Consider the following 21,896-nt stretch of genomic DNA (forward strand, 5'->3'; position numbering starts at 1 on the left):
CAAGGTGCTGTATTTATCCTCAATGTTGTAGGCCTAGTATAATGTTTTTAATGTTGGCTGCCAATTCACTCCTTTTCTAGTTTTGATAATTATTGTCCAGTTTCAGTATTCAAGTGATTTACTTGACATAACCTGCATCTTATAGATCATTGTGATTTTTCTAAAATGCCAATAACAATATCAATCAGATAGTGATTTGACTATTGATGTAGCCAAAATTCCCTTTAATCTCGGATTTTGCAAGCATTTGTTAATGTTTTTGAAGTTGAACTCATCTGACATAACTTAAGTGGACAATTGTAACAACATATGGGACGTATGATTTTAATATCAGTGTGCCATTTTGTTCATGAGAGGCACAGTATTTGAATTTGGAGACTAATAGGCTACAGCCTGCAGTTTTTCAAAGTTCTACATATCCAGCATGTCATGAATTGCTCATCTTTCTCACCTGCTGTCGGAGAGTTACATGCTGAGAAACTGCAATCAGATTGACAGTTAAAGGGCGAGGCTGTAAGCCATCTGTGCCAGCCGGGATGCTGAGGACCACAAGGGGGTGTGTGGGGGTGGAGGAGAGAGATGAGGAGCAGGAGGATGAAGGTGAAGAGGACTTGCGGGATGGAGGGGTGCCCTTCTTCGTGAACAGGGGAGGCCTACCGGTGGATGAGGAGACTTGGGAGCAGATGTGGAGGCATGTGGCCCGGATTCACCCTAATGGCGAGGCCATAGGGAAACGCATCCGGGGAGCCAGTGATCTGCCTAAGGTAGGATGAAGGTGAAGTCCTTACCTAGCTAGACACCCTGCCTGGCTGTTGTCTTCAGTTTGAGAACTCTACAGGCTGCATTCATACACAGTCTTTGTCAATAGCTCCCCCCCCCCAGTAGTATAGGCCTAGAGCGTTCCTGTAATTTCCACACCAGTCACATTTATTTAAAGTAAACCATCATTCAAGATTGAGATAAACATGCAGTAAACCGTTCAGGAGGATAGATTTTTCAATAGCGTTGTGGGCCTAGTATATTATGCTACATGAACTTTATCAGACTCACACTTACTGGAGATCGAGTGAAGATAGCTGACTATGCAGAAAGATGGTAGTTACAACCCTTCCAGATGCACACCAATCATTGAAACACTACATATTCTGGGGTAGCACTTCTCACCTTTCTGTCATGCAACATACAGGCATACAGAATCCAGTTGAGCTGCCCATGCCATTTCCTCACCTGGTTGTAAGAAATTCAGTAAATGAACCATATGAATGTGATGTTAATTGACAAAGTATTCAGACCCCTTCCCGTTTTCCACATTTTGTTACATTACAGCCTTATTCTAAAATCGATTAAATAAAAACATTTCATCATTAATCTACACACAATACCATATAAAAAACAGAAATACCTTATTTACATAAGTATTCAGAACCTTTGCTATGAGACACGAAATTGAGCTCAGGTACATCATGATTTGATTGGAGTCCACCTGTGGTAAATTCAATTGATTGGACATGATTTGGAAAGGGGCACAACTGTCTATATAAGGTCCCACAGGTGACAGTGCATGCCAGAGCAAAAACCAAGCCATGAGGTCGAAGGAATTGTCCGTAGAGCTCCGAGACAGGATTGTGTCGATGCACAGATCTGGGGAAGTGTACCAAAAAATGCCTTGGTCAGGGAGGTGACTAAGAACCCGATGTTCACTCTGACAGAGCTCCAGAGTTCCTCTGTGGAGATGGGAGAACCTTCCAGAAGGACAATCATCTCTGCAGCACTCCACCAATCAGGTCTTTATGGTAGTGGCCAGACGGAAGCCACTCCTCAGTAAAAGACACATGACAACCTGCTTGGAGTTTGCCAAAAGGCACCCAAAGGACTCTCAGACCATGAGAAACAAGATTCTCTAGTCTGATGAAACCAAGATTGAACTCTTGGACCTGAATGCCTAGCGTCACGTCTGGAGGAAACCTGGCACCATCCCTAATGTGAAGCATGGTGGTGGCAGCATCATGCTGTGGGGATGTTTTTCAGCGGCAGGGACTGGGAGACTAGTCAGGATTGAGGGAAAGATGAACGGAGTAAAGTACAGAGAGATCCTTGATGAAAACCTGCTCCAGAGCGCTCAGGACCTCAGACTTGGGCAAAGGATCACCTTCCAACAGGACAAGGACCCTAAGCACACAGCCAAGACAACGCAGGAGTCTGAATGTCCTTGAGTGGCCCAGCCAGAGCCTGGACATGAACCCGATCGAACATCTCTGGAGAGACCTGAAAATAGCTGTGCAGCGACGCTCCCCATCCAACCTGACAGAGCTTGAGAGGATCTGCAGAGAAGAATGGGAGAAACTCAGATGTGCCAAGCTTGTAGCGTCATACCCAAGAAGACTCGAGGCTGTGATCGCTGCCAAAGGTGCTTTAACAAAGTACTTAGTAAAGGGTCTGAATACTTATGTAAGTGTGATATTTCAGGTTTTTTGCAACAAATTCTAAAAACCTGTTTTTGCTTTGTCATTATGGGGTATTGTGTATAGATTGACGAGGGAAAACCCCCCAATTTAATCCATTTTAGAATAAGGCTGTAACAATGTGGAAAAAGTCAAGGAGTCTGAATACTTTCCAAATGCACTGTATGCTTGAAGACATCCACTGACTATTGTCAATGATGGGTTGTTTGTTTTTTGTTAAGTGTAAGTGTGTCTCCGACTGCACATTCCAGTTAGGAATTTCATTATACAAAATGACTTTATTTTCGGACCAAAACCAAGTGGAGAAAGCTGTCAAAATATGCAGCTTTACAAACCACGCAAATAAACATGCCACTACATTTACTGATGGTGTTCGGTCCAGAAGAGGATAAATGCTCCCTCTGTGCTTATGAGGAATTCCATCATATATTCAATTAATTTACGCGTTTTGAGACATTTTACATTTACCTGACACTCCTATCCAGAGCGACTTACAGGCTCAATTAGGGTTAAGTGCCTTGCTCAAGGAAACATCGACAGATTTTTCACTTAGTCGGCTTGGGGATTTGAACCAGCAACCTTTCAGTTACTGGCCCAATGCACTTAACCATAATGCACTTATAGGGAACAATTAAAATAATGATCATGGGTTATAAAACATGGTTAAGTTAAACAAGAGGACACACTCCAGCTCTGTAAATATAGGGATTGTGTGATACTAATGCCTCTGGTTGTGCTCTGCCTCTCCCCCATAGATTCCAACACTGAGTGTGCCTACATACCAGCCAACCACCAGTATCCCACAGCGCCTGGAAGTCATACAGAAATACATCAGGGACTTGCAGTATCCTTTGCCTGGAATGGTAGAATTGTTTGTCACTATTGCCAAGCTCTGGACCAATGATGACTAGTCCAGCTAGCCTGGATAAAGATATGACTATGCTAGCACACTATGCTCTGGGTTGGAATTCAAGATAGGTCTCCTGAAACATGTGTTAGCCATGCACTGTATTATGTATTGCTTCATACATAATTCAGAGACATAGGCACAAGCTGATTCCATGCAAATGGAAACTGTGCCACACACAGATGTACCGAAGAAGATTATGGTGGTGACTGACCAGTAAAATAGTTCATAAGTACTTCATACCTGTCTGACTCAGTCTGTTTAGGACAATATCAATGTATGTCACAACATCTCAGAATGTAGGCCATGTTTAGACTATCATCTATTTTAAGCATAAACATTAGTACCTCTCAGCTCAAGAAGCTTATCCATAATGCACAAACGAGGAACTATGAATATCAGAAAGCACTTAACGTGGTTTTATTCCCCATGAGAATACGTTTAGTGCCCAACCCAGAGGGTCTGTTGTGTTTGAACAGTTTCCATATTGTTTCACTCCCTCTGCATTGTGTGTACTTAACAATATCCTACAGGTACAATCACACGGGAACACAGTTTTTTGAAATCAAGAAGAGCAGGCCTCTTACTGCGTAAGCACAGTCTCTTCTATCCCATTCCTGTTTCCTAACCTTACATTTTAGGTTAGCTCTTTGATTATCCTAAGTGGATCATGGCCTTGTAGGGGTATTGTAAATGTCAGACGGTGTTAGCGACATGACTGTTGTCTGCCAGAGAGAATCTCAGGGTTTGGCGAAATAGCTTTTCCTGGGGCTGCAGAGAGGCCACAGAGGCAGCAGACAGAGGAAGCAGCTGAGGATGTTTACCGATTGCTTTCATATTGTGCTGATCATGACAGAAGCTGAAGGAACTGGATATCTGGATCAGCTGTATGTCTGTTGCTCCCAATGGCTGAGGGACCAGGAACTGTTATCATAGCCTAATATGATCTGTTTCCAGGGCAGAAGCTTCTAATGCATTTTGCTTGCTCATCCACTCAGTTTGTGACATTTAGCACCAGATTATTTTATTTCAGTGTTTCTCAAAATGCCAGTTTTCTAAGCTTTGAGATCTTTTTAGGAATCAATAGTTTCGCCTAAAGGAGGTAATCATTTTCTCTTTGCATGCCTACACATTTCCTGTAATATGTGCAAATGTCCTTCAGGCCATTTAGAATCCATTTTTAGAATTGCTACCTTTAGTGTAGACTATTTTGTTGCCTTGCCTTCGGTTTTATTCTAAACCTCATATTCTGTGTAGGTTGATGGACATCGCCAAGGAGATGATGCGGGAGTCACTACCAATCAAGTGTCTGGAGGCAGTGATCCTTGGAATGTATCCTTTCCTTTAAATAGCTTATGTATTCCATGGGTCACATCGACAGAACGTGGAAATTGTAATGAGTTTCTTATACAACTGTTTTTAGCTGCACATAATTTTTTTCTCAGATTTATGAATGGGGTGATGATAAATGATGACCTGGAAATGTTGTTTTCCAACTGAGTGTTTATGGGATGTTAAAAAGAACCCAGAGTGATTTAGATAAGACAAAGCTTTATGGGAACAACCAGGGCATCCGTTTATGTGATTAGAACTGACTTGTGTGCTTACAGTCCGAGACTACTGTATGCGACTAATGTATTCTTGTTTTAAAAACAGATCAGTGGAGCTTGAAAACTTTTGTCTATGTTACCCTGTAAAGGAGCACTCAAGTGGGAGCACACAACCAGGTAAGTTATAATAGGGGTTTCCATTTCCTTGACCTTGCCTGTCCCAGTTACCTCAGCAACAGCATGCCGGGTGTGGAGCGCTTCCCCCTCAGCTTTAAGACGCAGTTCTCAGGGAACCACTTCTGCCACATTGTGCTGGGGATGCACAGCGGTGGCCGCTTCGGGGCGCTGGGCATCAGCCGGCGGGAGGACCTCATGTTCAAACCCCTGGAGTTCCGCACGCTGGCTGACCTGGTGCAGGAGTTTGAGGGGGCCTACAGGAGCTACTGGCATACCCTGAGCAAGGTGAAGATTGGTCAGTATGTGTCCCATGACCCCCACAGTGTGGAACAGATCGACTGGAAACACTCCATAATAGATGTGGACAAACTGACCAAGGAGGAGCTGCGGAGAGAGCTGGAGAGACACACCCGGGACATGAGGCTGAAGGTACAGGACCAGAGATCCCCTGTTAAAGAGTGTAGGAATGGGATGTGATGGGATGTACAGCACTAGAGCAGGACATGTGCACACATCCAGGAAGGATCCTGGGGACTGAGATGGAAAATGTCCACGAACCAAACCATCTTAGGGATCCATGAAACAAACCCGTCAGCTTCCTTATTAGAGAATTCTAGTGATTGCATTAGATCCAACCAGTCATACTTGAGTAAAAGTAAAGATACCTTAATAGAAAATGACTCGAGTACAAGTGAAAGTCACCCAGTAAAATACTACTTGAGTAAAAGTATTTGGTTTTAAATATACTTAAGTATAAAAAGTAAATGTAATAGCTAAAATATACTTAAGTATCAAAAGTAAAAGTATAAATCATTTCAAATCCTTATATTATGCAAACCAGACGGCACCATTTTCTTGTTTTTTAAATTTACGGATAGCCAGGGGCACGCTCCAACACTCAGACATCATTTACAAACAAAGCATGTGTTTAGTGAGTCCGCCAGATCAGAGGCAGTAGGGATGACCAGAGATGTTTTCTTGATAAGTGTGTGAATTAGACCATTTTCCTGTCCTGCTAAGCATTCAAAAAGTAACGAGTACTTTTGGGTGTCAGGGAAAATGTATGGAGTAAAAAGTATATAATTTACTTTAGGAATGTAGTGAAGTAAAAGTTGTCAAAAATATAAATAGTAAAGTACAGATATATATATATAACTACTTAAGTAGTACTTTCAAGTATTTTTACTTAAGTACTTTACACCACTGGATCCAACTGGGACTGAATTAGTCTGCAGCCTATCACTGTACCAGCAGTGAATTTAGATTAGTGTCAAATTAAATTGGATGTATGTGAGCTCCATTAGATCTGAATCTACGTGAGGGGGAAGCACAAGCCCTTCTTAATCACTGAGATTCTGACTTCTCCTTTTGACCCGTCATGCATGATGACGTGGAGTTGACCTGCCAATTCAGGAGCTATCATCCTCAAATGATGACCTCTCATGGGTTATCATCCCAAGCAGTAATGAAAGGAGCCTTAACGCAGGGCCCTGTGAATAATAAAATGAATGTGATGGCATTTCTCTGCTCCGTTGTGCGTCAAGCATGGCTGCCTCAATCAATCAATGGCTGATCTTTTATAGAGAGGGCTCTCACCCAATGGCCGCACTCACAATCACATTAAAGATTTTGAGTATTTTACCACCATCACCATCAACACTGTGCCTCCTTTAGCACATTAGGGCCTCGCATCGAGGTTCTCACCTTAGTGCTACTCTAAGTAATAGAAAGCTGATGATCGGAGTGTGTGTGTATCTATGCGCATGTTTGCTACAGTTTCCTTCCTCTGCATAAATGATGTGCTGAATTTTAAAAGACATAAACATTTAGTAATTGGAGAACTGCACTTCTCCTTAGTCTACACAGTGGATATGACCAGAACTCAACTTGTAAGCATTTGTACCTCTCATTTGTGTTTCCGCTTGTTGTTACTGTGAGGTAAACAGAACTGTGTGATTGTCTTTCAGATTGGGAAGGCAGCGCCCCCTTCACCCACCAAAGACAGGAAGAGTAACATGGGCTCGCCCCTCCGTAACCCAGGCAGCCCCATGCGCAGGAACAGCCGCATCGAGAGACGGTAATGCTGATTGTGCACTATAGTCAGATATCAGGAGCTGCTTAGTCTCACTATAGTCTCTCTGACAGCACAGTAAATACTAATTAGGTCAGTAAACAAGGTGCTAGCTGTAGTGGAGATGGCCCTGCACTGATCTGAACAAGCACTAGAGGCTATATGTCCTATGATGGCGTAGTCCAAGAGGAATCGCTGAACAGTAATCTCTCAGTTTTAATCTGTGTCATGAGAAATCATATTTGAATTTTTTTGGGGTTTACAGTCCATCTGGAGAGAAGAAAGTTCTTGATCCGAAGCCACCTCCGGACATGAATGGATATCAGATTCGAGTGTGAGGAGGATTTCACTTCATAAAATCATCCTGCAAAACAAGACCTTAGAATGGTTGGGTTCTGTCCAACAAAAGGTTAGTTCTGGGGAATGGGGCTTTTGTGTTCAGTTTTCCAAATAGGTTTGTACTGTGTAAGCAATTTATTTTGGGTATTTTGCATTCAACAAACATGAGGTATACTGTACAGAGCATGGCCATGTCAATAACTGATTAATGACTAAATGTATGTTCATTTAGTCAATAATTGGGGATATCAAACACTCGTTTTACACCAGGGGATATCAAACACTTGTGTATGCCTGCGGATCAATTCCGCAGACCTACACATTTTTTTCTTCTTTTTTTTCTCAGTGGCGTCTCAACTTACTGTTGAGAGTTAGAATAGTAGAATACACAAGGTGCAATTTCAAAATATGGTTGTGCATCAGCAGTTTTTCTCTTATGTCAGTCACTGACAGTCACTCAATGAACCCATGTCAGCTAAACATTTTTAGATTGGTAAATTAGTCTAGCGGCCAGCTATCTAAACTTGTAGTAATCATGGTTGAATTACCGACCGGGGGCCCCCCATTGATTTTGTTAGTCACTCTCAGATATCATATTAAAAACTGCAAACATTTCTCTGCACCATATAGCAGAATGTGTAGAATTGCAGGAAATTAGCTGTAAAACTACAACAACAAAAAATCCTGACCCCATGGCAAAATTAGTAGAATTGTATGAAATTAGTTATAAAATTGCTAAATCTTCTCTCCGCCCCATGGCATAATGTGTAGAATTGCAGCAAACTTGTTTTAAAACCGCAACATTTTCTCTACGCCCCATGGCAAAAATGTGTTTAATTGCAGGAAATTAACTCTAAAACTTCAATGAACTTCATAAAAGTTGCCCACCCCTGTTTTACACAGACAAATCTATTTAAATTAACAGGCATAACTGGCAGACCTATTCACAAGATCTCTTTGAAAAATAGATGTTGATTAAGTCCCCAGCAACTTCTTTCCAAATAGTGGCATGGGCCATTCAGCAGCCCTGTTGTTCTTGGTTGCTACCAGGCTTTTTGTAAAGCCAGAAGCTTGGTAGTGAAATCATTATTTTATAGTCCATTCTACAATAGGATTGGTTCAGACAGCATTTAAGGAATTCCCGAAGGCTAAACAGGTATGGATCATGTTTTTAAAGATGTGGGGTTTTGTTAATATGCAATGTTACATTTGGCTTATTAAGCTGTGTAAGGTGTAAAAATTTGCAATTGGACATATCACAGAAGAGATCAATGTTGTCAGTTATTAAGAATTGCAATTCTTGTGAGGTTTATGTGCAATCTGTGTCTCCATGTCGTACTTTAAGTGTGTAAATACATTTAATATTATAGCTCTGCTGGACAGTAACCGCTTTTGTAGTGTAGTTTGCAATCCACTTACCTTGTGCCTTTTTATGAACATTTTAAAAGACTGTGATAAAGAAGTGTTACCGGGTGAATCGTTTTTTTCAATTTCACTAGCAAAACATACTGTACCATCTGCTCTATCCCAAATAGCCAGTAAATTGAGCGATCTACACCGTGATTGAATATGGGGTAATTCAGCGTACAGTAGTCTATTCAAACCTTCCAAAGCATGAGAAGTGTGATAGGATTTAGGATAGTAAGAGAAAGTGGTCACTGTGCTCAACAGAATTGTATAAGTTTGTGGTCACTTACAAGACAAAAACCTCACACTCACAAAATGACTGTCAAACACAGTGTGAATGATTATGTTGCAGCTGATTTTTTTTGGGTCATTATTCTTGAGGAAATATACATTTTGAAGGCAGCAGTTGCTTTTCCATATTGACATGGACTGATATGTTTTTGTTCAGTATAAATAACATTGTTCTTATTATCTTAACACATAGCCTTAGTGTGGTTGTCTAGCTACTTAAAATATTTAAAAATTGTATTCAAGGTGCAAAGAGATTTGTTTACAATATTCTCATCTGCATTTTTATATGGCATTTAGGCCAGAGTTTCTGTAATTTTATACCTGCCTCAATTTTTATTATTACCGAGAAATTGGAGTCCGCACCATTTTTTTATATATTGCCACAGAGCACACTGAAATGTGTTGGTTGGGATTCCTTTAGTCCACTTTCATTTCAATACCATAAACAAAGGTTGTTGTCTTGTGCCAAAAGATTGTAATTTACCTTTTATCATGTTGGAAGACTTTCTATTGATTTAGAAATAAACTCCTCTCACCTCCCTCCCAGTGTATCTGTTGTCGCTATGATTTAGCTCACTCATGACATGGGTCAGATGGCTGAGAGTTTATTAGTGAACTTCATCTACATTAAGCGATCTACAAAATGCAACAGTGGACAAAATGGAGTTAAAATCAATGACGATACAGTATAAATAAACTGGGTGCTAAAGACACGGAGGACACTCTGACAGTTTACATGCCAACCAAGAGTCCAAATTGGGCACAGTGTGCACTCATCTGAAAGACCTCTGCCATACAGAGACAGACAATACAAAGAATAGCCTGGGCTAGAGAGTGACTAACATTTCCTCCTTTAATTGTCTTCAAAGAAACCTTAATACAAATCCCATACTGAGGATCTGTGTACTGGGGGACCATACACTAAGACAATGAACAAAGACATCTGGTTGCAGCTACACTAATTAGAATTTTCTGTATCTTCTCTGTTGCCTGCTGGTACACTGTGAGACATCATCCTAGCCCATTTTGGGCTCTTAAGACATACGTGACTGGAAATCACAGCGGTTTTGATATTTCCTATTTTTCACTGCAATGTAGTCTTTCTGTTCCTTAGTGCAAATATGAGATGTGATGACACTATGAATACATTTCATCTGAAATATTGTAACCCGAAATCACCTGTGTGGCTTTGTGACACTTTGAAACTGAAACAAACAAGGAGCTGGTATTTGACCAGATTTGTTGAAAACAAATGGTGTAACATTGAGTGATTTAACCTACCTCTTTTCCCATTCATCACATGCTTTTTGGAGAGCTGCCAGTGCTAGCCACCAGCAGAGGTTGTACAAGTCAATTGTACTGTGCTGGCTGTGTCTGCAGTGTACTGACACCCAGGGATCCTGATGCACACAATCAATTAAGTCTAATGGAAACCTGGCTGAATGGATAGTCTACCCGACAGCACTGCAATCGGCTAACAAGGCTTAACTAATGAAACTCTGCTAACCTGACATATTTCATCAAACGAGCACAGAGGACTGCCATGGTTGCTGCTCTCCTGAACAACCAGCCTCTGTTTAACAGGGGAAATCCAAATGAGGTACTGTTTCATGTTCAGACCGGGGAGATTTTGATAGCTCTCATATACAGTATCACAAGAGTAGCTGGTGACTGTTCTCTTATGAAATGGCTCCTGTTAGTATATGCTATAGCTGAATGCACATAATGTAGGTATGGTATGTGAAATGCAAGTGTTGAAGTCACCGTTTGTTAAGTGGGGGTAGGGTTGGTAATGTTCAGTGGAAAGAAGTATTTCAAATGTATGAAGGAACAGAGGGAGACAAAACAGAACTCCCGTCTTAACTTGAAGTAGAGCCCAGTGGTAACATAAACACTAGGTAGTAACGTCCCCTACCAGTTTATGAAATGAAGACAGAAGGAATAGTGGCCTACTTTGAAAAACCTACTGACCCATTTCTCCTCAGTACGTGTGTTTTGTGCCACAGGGGAAATCTCTGTTCATGCAGCACAGTCCAACTCCTGTATAGGTTTCAAGGTAGATACTGGAACTGAAGCCTTACACTCTGAACCCACTGCCTGCCTTTATGCTATCTTACATTTAAAAACTATTTCATTGATTGATTATAATGATACAGAAAATACTTCCCTGGAAGACCTTATAGAGAAAACATCTACTGATTTATTGTAGTTAGGCTAAAGGAAGTGTCAGACCTTGACATTTGTGTCATTCTAGTGAGCTATAACTGGAGGTCTTAGTGTTGACAGGAGTCCGTTAGCTGTTCCTCTAGACCAGGGGTGCCCAAACTCTGTCCTGCCCCCCCCCCCCCCCTCCTCCTCATCAAGTTTTTATTATTTGAATCAGCTGTGTAGTGCTAGGGCAAAAACCAAAACGTACACCCAGGGGGAGCCCTAGGACAGAGTTTGGAAAACCCTGGTCAAGACTGCAGTGTACACACACAGAAGCCCCGACAGTGCCCTAGCACGCATAAACACTCCCTCCCTGCAATCTGAATGAATAATTGATTCATGCCTCAGCCAGCCACACACATCTTCTCCCTGACAGATAGAGTGCCTCAGTGGAGAGAGAGAGATCTTCCATCTCAGTGTGGCACTGCCAACATTCAGGTCACAATCTTAACACCAAAAGATGATGTAGATCATCCTAATTAGACTGCCAAACTATTATTATATTTATTCAATATTTCTACCATTTGAAAAAGAACACTATGACTGGCCCAAAGCCAGAGGATAAGGGAAAAACAACACAAAATAAATAGAAAACAATGAGGTACATTCAATTATTTCAGTTTGTAAATGTTAAGACAAATGTTCCAATTTACTAGTGTAGCAGATTGTGAGCAAACTGAGTAAACAAAATCCAGATTTAAAAAAAGTAAAATATCAACTTTTTAAATCTACAAGCTTCTTGCATTCAAATAAACTCCAACTCTAACTGAATTTAACCTTTTTGTTTAGTTTTTTTCTCTCTAAACAATCATTCAGAGGACATCCCTTCTCCTCTGGAAATTGGGCTGAGTCATTTTTCTTCAGTTGGGAAACAAGCAGAGTATACGATGGGACTCAAAACACCCTGTGAGCCCCAGGAACCAAGTAAGTACAATTCTTCACTTTTAAACATGAAATCATGCCATGGGAAAATCATGTAAGGTTTGAACAACATTTTTTAAATGCTTGACCTCTGTCCTCCTGATTCTTCATTGACCACAGACAGCCCAAATCACACAGGGTTTAGGTCCAGCTGGAACCTGGTCAGGAGACTGAGATGGTCCGAGGGGAACATTTCATTGGGTAAACCCTTCATTGTCCAGAGGTCCTCCTCTGATAGGAGGGAGAGACGACCAAGCAGCTTCAGACCTCTGCTCTGCCGTTGACCTCCAGCTGAAACAACATTTCTGATAAGCCATCTCTCAATTCTTCTTTCTCTATACACTTACTAGACAGGAGGACAATATCAATGGATTTTTATATATTTCCTTTGGATACATGCCCCTTACCTTTCTGATCAGCACCAGAACTGCCACGCCTTGGAGAGTAGAAGATGTAGTCGACCGTAGCTCCAACCTCGGAGTGCAGTGTGGTCACCTCAGCACGGTCTGTTCCAGGTATGAAGTGGCCGTAGGCTGACCGCAGGTTCAGGTTATGGGAGATAGTCTGTCTGAACCTGAGGAAGGACATGGACAATGTTATTACATTTAACATGTATTCAGCACTGTCAGAGAGATACAGTGCTTCAGGAAGTATTCACACCCCTTGACGTTATCCCCATTTTGTTGCGTTACATCCTGAATTACAGCCTGCTGCTACAGGACTCCTATTTATATTACTGCACAATGTCTATTTATTATCACACAATCCATTGCACAATTCCTCGGCACGTGTAAATATCCTACTTCAATTTGTTGAGTGCCTTCTTGTATTACATTAAAAAATCATTACAAAAATATTAATTGAGCTTTTATTTTTAGTACCGTTTTATTCACTTAATTAATTTCCCATTGTCGAGAGGTGAACCTGCAAGTAAGCATTTCGTTGCACTGTGTACTCCATGTATATCAATGTGTATATGACAAATAAACAAACTTGAACATGAAATTTGGCACTTTGAAAAGGAACATAAAAGCTGACCTTGTTGCATAAGGATGCTTGTCCTCAGGATCTATAGGAAATAAGTGAAAGAGTAACATACAGGAGTCATTATTAACTGTTCTCTACACAACTGTGCTCTGGGGTCTCACCTGCCGTGGGTACAGTTGAGATTAAGTGTTTTAGTAGTAGTGTGTTTTAGTGTGTGTTACCAGGTGTGTTGTCAGTGACCCCTGGGATGAGCTCCAGGTCCTGTGGCCGGACACAGGCAGCCTCACAGAAACGCAGCCGATGGAGGAAGTCATGGTTGTACTGCAGGTTCCCTACACATGAAGAACAAATATAGAGTGACCAGTCAGACCATCACACAACACTTAAATGGAGTAACTGTCTGAGTGAGAAGAGAAATCGACCCATTGTCATAATGGGAGCTTGACCAACAATCCACCCTGACATGGTCCAAACAGAAAGACTGACACATACATACCTGGTTCTGGACTCTGGGTTGACGTGACTTGACTCTTTGGCTCATTTACAGTTGTGTACTGGCAGTTGTCATCGATGCCCACGGTGCTTGGCCAAAGGGGAGCGAATACCCTCCTATGATGGATGTTGTAGGACAGGTCCTCTTGACCTGATATCTGCCACACATAGGAAACAAAACACAGAACTCATTGGCCAAGGTAACATACTGAACACCAACTCACCATTGAATTATTAAGTAGCTTAAAATTGACAACAACAAGCCATTTTCCATAGGAGTAGTGTGCTCACCATCCAGGCAGGTAAACCATGATAGTAAAGCCGTCTTGTAGTGATCAGTTGGTACAGTGGCATGTTGGGCAGAGCATTGAAGTCCCCACATAGAACAACATTGCAGTGCTCTCCCTTCACCTTGCAGTTCCTCACGATGCAGTCGATCTCTGCCAGTAGTATGGCAAGCTGGGTCAGCTTCACGTCGCCCCTCCTGGTGTTGAACAGGAGGTGGGTGGTTGCCACACAGAGGGGCGGGCCCTTGGCAGTGACTTCTGACCCCTGTGTGATAATTGGCTGGAGCAGCAGGACAATGCCCACGTTGTCTCGGTCCAGCAGCTCACACTCTGGCCTGTAGAACTCCAGCAGACTCTCTGACACCTGGGAGAAACGGTCGCCGCGGTAACAAACCACACAGCCGTCAGTCTTGGTGCCGGTGCGCCGCTTGTAAACACAGGTGTAGCCTTGAGGATTGAACCACAAAATTACAAATATTGATATACAAACAGCTATTACATGTCTGTTACCGACTGTAGCTGACATACTATTTTGCAATGGTCTTGATTGTGCAATAAACAGATACTGAGGGCCTTGGACCTACCCATGTCACGAAGGACAGGATGGAGTTGCTCTGTAAAGTGGTTCTCCTGGACCTCTTGCAGACACAGGATCTACACATGGGAAAAACATACAGCTCAATTCACAAAGAGACTCCGATGATAATGGTTCAGCAATACAGTGTCAATAGATGTTACTGTATTAGGTTGGTAAGGTCAGACTCGCATCTGGTTCCCATTTCTTGAACTCCTGTGTGAGATTGGGGAAGCGGTAGTCCCAGCTCAACACCTCTAGAGGGCAGTGTGTGTACAGCTCCTGGTTGGCCTCCAGCAGGTCCTGGGCCAGGATGTTGTAGGACATCACAGTGAAGTCAAACAGGGGCCGTGGCTCTGAGGGGGTACTCTGGGGAGGCTCTGGCGCTGTGTGGGTCTCACTCAGTTCCTCCCACATCCTCCACACCACTAAAGGGGAAGCAGAGATGTCTAAGCAAACAGTAACACTGAAATTCTGATGTTGATGTGGGTTACATTTACATTTTTTTACATTTACGTCATTTAGCAGACACTCTTATCCAGAGCGACTTACAGTTAGTGAGTGCATACATTATTTGTATTTATTTTTCATACTGGCCCCCCATGGGAATCGAACCCACAACCCTGGCGTTGCAAACCCCATGGGTCTCACGGTCGCGGCCAGCTACAACAGAGCCTGGATTCGAACCAGGATCTCTAGTGGCACAGCTAGCACTGCGATGCAGTGCCTTAGACCACTGCACCACTCGGGAGACAAACATTCACAAACATTCAATCAAAAACCTGTACTTAATGTTACAGATATCATGCAAATAGCTCACCTTCGAAGGCCCCTCTCTCCAGCGAATGTGGGTAGTAGCTCATGCCTGGGAATACTCTGGAAGGGCAGAACAACACCTCTTCCAGGCCAGGGCCGATGTAGAAATGCCAGCCCTTGGGTGGGGGCTGAGCCCTACTCTTCCATGGCTGTGTCTGGGCCTCTGCCTCATAGAGAAGGGAGACCAGGTCCAGCCCAACATCCCATATCTCAGCAGGCACTTCACCAGTGCTTGCATGTGGGTCTACAAAAGAGCTCAAGTCTAGCCCTGCTGCAGTCTGGCTCTCCCCCTTTGGTTTTTGCACCTGGGCCATGGTTCCTGACTCTCCCATGCTCATCTTTTCCACTATCTGTTCTAACAGGACATGGGCCATCGCTCTATCTTCTGTTGTCCTGCTGTCCTTGACTGATGGATTCTGTACTTCAGATGTCTCTGTTGTTAGCTCCAGTGCTGGGTTACTGTTCTCAGACTCCTCTGTGGGGGAACAGGGAGCCTCATGCACGCCATCATCCCTCTTGAGCTTCTCTGAGTGGAGGATAGTCTGCTCCTGGTCCTGCTGCTGGGGAGATTCCACTCTGACCCTGTCCTCCTCCACTCCGTCTCTCCCCTCTGCCTCCTTCTTTCCTTCTCTCACCTCTTCCTTCACTCCCCCAGGCAGCCCACCCTCCAGAGTTACTAATACAGGCTCTTCCCTGGCTGTCTCTGGTTCAGAACCCATCACCTCTTTCACAGTGCTTTTCTTCATCTCTGCCTCTTTACTCTTCTCCTTTTCTAGTGCACCGTTCTCCTTCAACCATTCCCCAGTCACTCTCCCGGGATCCTTCTTGGCCTTTGGGGGGCCGCTGCCTGTACTGAGCCACAGATCCAGCAGGGCTGCCTGCGTTTTAGTAAACCTTCTGGAAGGGACTTCACCATCCCACACCTCCTTGCCATTAATGGACACAGAGGGAGACTTTTTCAAGGGTTCTGTGTTAAAGAAATGGTGCAATAATTTACATATGTGTTCAAACACTAGCTTATTATTACTGCATGCAAATATTTTAAGCAATCATATAATTACTCCTCATAAAATCAAACAAACAGCTGTCAGTCACTGCACACGCCACAACAACATTTGCACGTGGTACTCATGACGTCACACAGTAAATGTAGAATCCTTTGCTCCTAGCTAAAATGTCAATGCCATGTGTTTGCTATTTAGGTTATGTTAAAGCTCAAATGGCATGCGGTAGCTAAAGCAGACCTGTTTAGCAACTGATAAGCCTTTAGTTAAACCATCAATACAAAATTTGACTCCAACAAAATATATGCTACGAGACGTGTAGCTAGTTAGAGCAAGCTATTTGGCCATTCAACTTGAGGCACCCAAACTAGCCAGCACGTTCGGCGAAAAATATACAGACAATAAAACAAAAAGCAAAGTATCAAATGTTTGTATGTGGTTTACCTGTGACGCAGTTTATAAGCCGTGTTAACGGGTAAAGGCAGTAAAATATCAGGCTCCCAATCATGCTCTGCTCCAATGATTGGGCGGACCCGGTCTATGGCCCGTGACATGAACGGGAGGAGCGCCCTTCTCAAATCGAACAATAATCTGCGCCACGCGGTCATGTTGTCAATTTATATATAATTTTTTTTTTTTTCCATGTTGTCAACAAAGCATGGTGTATTGTCCAGAAACATCCATCTATTTTACATAAAATATGTGTTTGCATTTTCTAACTAGTTTTCAATGGAAAGGCAGACTAAGCGTTTTTATCAAAAGCAATCACTTTTGAAAAAACTAAGAATCCTACTCATTACTCCATGACTGGAACAAATTGCAAAAATCTCTGAAGCTGGAGACTCTTATCTCCCTCACTAACTTTAAGCATCAGTTGTCAGAGCACCTTACCGATCACTGCACCTTTACACAGCCCATCTGAAATTAGCCCACCCAACTACCTCATCCCTATATTGTTATTTATTTTGCTCATTTGCACCCCAGTATCTCTATTTGCACATCATCTCTTGCACATCTATCATTCCAGTGTTAATACTAATTGTAATTATTTTGCACTATAGCCTATGTATTGCCTTACCTCCATAACTTGCTACATTTGCACACACTGTATATATATTTTCTGTTGTATTTTTGACTTTATGTTTTGTTTTACCCCATATGTAACTCTGTGTTGTTGTTTTTATCGCACTGCTTTGCTTTATCTTGGCCAGGTCGCAGTTGTAAATGAGAACTTGTTCTCAACTGGCTTACCTGGTTAAATAAAGGTGAAATAAAAATAAAAAAATAAAAAAATGTGCTTAATTATATGTCACTTTTGTTTTGAGCCGAGTTAGCGTGGGCATTTGCCCCATTCGAAACAACTGGGAACTCGGAAACCTCTGACTTAAATGTGTTCAAGACAACTGGGAACTCGGGAAAAAACTGAGCTCCGACTGGGAACATCGTTTTGAATGGTCATCGGAATTCCAAATCGGAAACTCTTTAGAACCAGTGACGTCATGATTTGACCTTGTTTTTTCCCCGAGTTCCCAGTTCCTCACGGCAGCCCGGTTCCAAAACAAACGCAACTTTCACCCGGGCCAGATTAATCGAATCCTCTCACTGCTCTGCTCAGATTAATTATGTATGATTAATTGTCATCATTAGAGGTGAAAAAGACTACCGCGGAGATGTACCTGCAGGCCTGCAAGCTGGTCGGGGTGGTTCCTGTGTCTTACTTCCTCCAGAATCTGGGCACCTCCACCATGAGCCTCAACCACCACGGCGTGAGACCCCTGGGGGGAGGCGCTTGCCATTGCCCTGGTGATAAGTCTGGTGGACGTCTATTGACACATTATCAACTTCAAGAAACGCTCATCATAGATTCCAATGTTTCTTCTCAGACTGACAGGCACGTCACCAACCTGGAGCTGGTAGACAACTACCTGCTGGCTGACTCGGCCAGATACCCTGTGGTGTTGTTGAAGGTACATTTCACCATTCAGCATCTGGTAAATTTGTATGAGCTCTTTGTAAGAAGGTACAGTAAATGTATCTGGTACCATCAACATCTCTAAAACATATTAATTCAGAAGTGGGATAAGTATGATGTGCTATGTGTCCCACAATCCGCCACAAGAGGGCATTAGAGTCGTGCAGGCCATGCAGTACTTGAAGTTTAGAGCTGTATTAAAATGCCCACTGTTTGTCAAGTAGTAGAGTGTGTCCAACAGTCACTGAATGCATTGCACGGAGCTGAGTGCATATATTTTTTTTTGCTTGACTACATTTCCATCAAATCCAGCAAACTTTCAGGTAGTACACACAGATTTGAAAATGAAAACAAAAAACTCTGTTAGTTAGACACACTGAACACAAATATAAACGCAACATGTAAAGTGTTGGTCCCATGTTTCATGAGCTGAAATAAAAGATCCCAGAAATGTTCCATATGCACAAAAAGCTTCTTTCTCTCAAATTTTGTGCACAAATTTGTTTACTTCCCTGTTAGTTATTTATCCTTTGCCAAGAAAATCCATCCACCTGACAGGTGTGGCATATCATTAAATTGATTAAACAGCATGATCATTACACAGGTGCACATTGTGCTGGGGACAATAAAAGGCCACTCTAAAATGTGCAGTTTTGTCACAAACACAATGCCACAGATGTCTGAAGTTTTGAGGGAGCGTGTAATTGGCATGCTGACTGCAAGAATGTCCACTAGAGCTGTTGTCAGATAATTGAACGTTAATTTCTCTACCATAAACTCCCTCCAACGTAGTTTTAGAGAATTTGGCAGTACGTCCAACCGGCCTCACAACCGCAGACCACGTGTAACGACGCCAGCCCAGGACCTCCACATCCGACTTCTTCACCTGCGGGATCGTCTGAGACCAACCACCCTGACAGCTGATGAAACTGAGGAGTATTTCTGTCTGTAATAAAGCCCTTTTGTGGGGAAAAACTAATTCTGATTGGCCAGTGGATGGGCCTATGCCCTTCCAGGCCCACTCATGGCTGTGCCCCTGCCCAGTCATGAGAAATCCATAGATTAGGGCCTAATGAAATTATCTCAATTGACTGATTTCCTTAAATGAACTGTAACTCAGTAAAATCGTTGAAATTGTTGCATGTTGCGTTTATATTTTTGTTCAGTATATATTATATTTCTCTACTTTATTTGTGATTCTTTTTTTTAACAATTTCAACAACAGGGAATGGATTCATAGAGGACGATGCTAAAAGTTTTGCAGATGCACTGGCAGTAAGTGAATAGAAATTACATACAAAATGCATGCATGTTGATGATATTACTGTCATTGGAGTCTATAGCTAGCTCCTTGCTATATCTCTCCCTTTAGAACAACTACAGAGTAAAAGAGCTGGACTTGAGCCACAGTCAGTTCTGTGGGAGAGGTGGGGAGCATCTGGGCCAGATGTTAGGTTGGACCATTTCACTTTATGTCTGCATCTCACATCGTTACAGTTGAGCAGTCTCATGGAGTATACAGAGTCTAATGGAGTCATTAGGGTTACAATCATGCACAATGTGAGTGTTTAGCGTTTTGCATCTTCTGCCACTGACCTTGTAATCGTAGAGCAAACGATGAAGGTCTGGCAGTACTAGACTTGAGCTGGAACCATCTGCAAATGAAAGGAGTTGTGGCTTTCTGTGCCGGCCTTAAGGTTTGGATAAACATACTCAACCCAATTCCCACAAAGTGTAATTCTTTGTTAAAATAAAATAGTAAAACAGTATGTGATCAAGATATCTACTCTTCACAAAGGTGAATGTGACCCTGAAACACCTAGACCTGTCCTGGAATATCTTTGGGAATGAGGGGGCCTTGACTTTAGGAGAGGCACTGAAATTCAACAACACTGGTATACCTAGACCTCAACAACAACCACATCACCAACGAGAGGGTGGGCATGCAGTGCAAAGGGCTGGAGGCCAACGACACTCTCAGAGTGCTGATGGTAGGTGCTTGATTGACAGAGCACACACCCACTGACCTGTGTGGTGTGAAACTAGGGTGACTTGAAATGTTTTGTGTCCCTTCAGCTGGCTTATAACTCTCTGACAGTGGAGGGGGCACTGGCTCTTGTCACTGTGGTCAAGAAAACACCCAAAACTGCTCTGGAGGAGATCAACATATGTGAGCATTGTTGTTCTCTACTTGATGTACACTAGAAGTGTTTTGGTCCGTGTGTTATAACTTTACCATGGTTTGGAGTGTTAACTGAGTCATTTGTGTTTGTGAGTAGAATCCAGTCTAGCGGTGCAGTATGGAGGGGTCGGAGGCTTTATCGCTAAGAAATCACCCAAATTCCTTGACCCAATGATAGTCATTCAGGTACACTGACTGGTCAAATCATTTTTGTCAAATGTGTATTCACATGTAGTAGTCACAAGTGATTGTAAATCATAACTGAATAGAGAGTATTTTTAAAATTATGCAAATTCCACTCACTAGGACCTAGTTATCAATGTTTTTCAAACCAGTGCAAGATGTGAAATAGGGAGGATTATGTAAAGGAAAAAACCTCTCTGCTCTACTCTTTTCTTTGAAGGATAATCTGGATCAATGAAAGCTGCACCTTTGGGACTTATTTCGGAACATTGATAAAGATGGGACAATGCGAGTGCCTGTGGCAGACTTCAGGAAGGCTGTGCACCTCTCAAACTTATTGCTCATCCCATAGTCTCTGACATTTGCAGGGTCTGTTGAGCTAATGCATTTCCAATGCTCCAAGATACCATGGAATACCCTCACTTGCATGTACTCATATGAGTGGTTTCTGTAATGTTATTCTCATACTGAGTGTACAAAACATTAGGAACACCTTCAGTTTGTAGGGGCATGGACTCTACAAGGTGTTGAAAGCGTTCCACAGGGATGCTGGCCCATGTTGACTCCAAAGTTTCCCACAGTTGTGTCAAGTTGGCTGGATGTCCTTTGGGTGATGGACCATTTTTGATACACACGGGAAACTGTTGAGCGTGAAAAACCCAGTAGCGTTGCAGTTCTTGACACAAATTGGTGCACCTGGCACCTACTACCATACCCCGTTCAAAGGCACTTCAATCTTTTGTCTTGCCCATTCACCCTCTGAATGGCACACATACACTTTTTAAAATTGTCTCAATCTTTAAAAATCATTCTTTAACCTGTCTCCTCCCCCTTCATCTACACTGATTGAAGTGGATATAACAGGTGACATCAATTAGGGATCATAGCTTTCACCTGGATTCACCTGGTCAGTCTATGTCATTGAAAGTTCCTAATATTTTGTAGACTCAGTGTAAGATGGAATTCAGTGGCCAGCTCATTGCCTTTATTTGTTAACTCTTATGTCTTATGTAACCATTACAGCAATCAGTCATCCCCTTGGATCAATACCAGATTGAGGTGTTGA

The 21,896-nt window shown here is 42.5% G+C and overlaps 2 protein-coding genes and 1 pseudogene across 3 annotated transcripts; 2 read left to right on the forward strand and 1 right to left on the reverse strand.

The window, feature by feature from the left end:
* Positions 1-536: 536 nt before the first annotated feature.
* On the forward strand, positions 537-7,505 carry LOC311102477 (tubulinyl-Tyr carboxypeptidase 1-like; the record flags this gene model as incomplete). Its single annotated transcript, XM_084143833.1, has 7 exons — positions 537-764; positions 3,218-3,306; positions 3,903-3,959; positions 4,627-4,701; positions 5,144-5,525; positions 7,064-7,173; positions 7,433-7,505. The coding sequence occupies 7 exons, from the start codon at positions 537-539 to the stop codon at positions 7,503-7,505; spliced, it is 1,014 nt and encodes a 337-aa protein (XP_083999959.1).
* A 4,958-nt stretch (positions 7,506-12,463) lies between these two features.
* Positions 12,464-15,009, reverse strand: angel1 (angel homolog 1; the record flags this gene model as incomplete). The annotated part of the gene is made up of 8 exons (XM_084143995.1): positions 14,866-15,009; positions 14,684-14,753; positions 14,104-14,546; positions 13,817-13,970; positions 13,542-13,652; positions 13,372-13,402; positions 12,741-12,907; positions 12,464-12,624 (listed from the first exon to the last, which is right to left on the reverse strand). Exons 1-8 carry the CDS (start codon positions 14,998-15,000, stop codon positions 12,464-12,466), a joined length of 1,272 nt encoding a protein of 423 aa, XP_084000121.1. The 5' UTR covers positions 15,001-15,009.
* Positions 15,010-18,163: 3,154 nt separating this feature from the next.
* Positions 18,164-21,182, forward strand: LOC311102626 (annotated as a pseudogene). The gene is made up of 10 exons: positions 18,164-18,259; positions 18,377-18,460; positions 18,707-18,788; positions 19,691-19,740; positions 19,838-19,919; positions 20,077-20,162; positions 20,264-20,456; positions 20,542-20,672; positions 20,745-20,833; positions 21,051-21,182. The product of its transcript is annotated as an uncharacterized misc_RNA (transcript).
* The last annotated feature ends 714 nt before the right edge of the window (positions 21,183-21,896 follow it).

Source organism: Coregonus lavaretus (assembly GCF_964263955.1).
Source record: "Coregonus lavaretus genome assembly, chromosome: 27".
Classification (NCBI taxonomy): Eukaryota; Metazoa; Chordata; class Actinopteri; order Salmoniformes; family Salmonidae; genus Coregonus; species Coregonus lavaretus.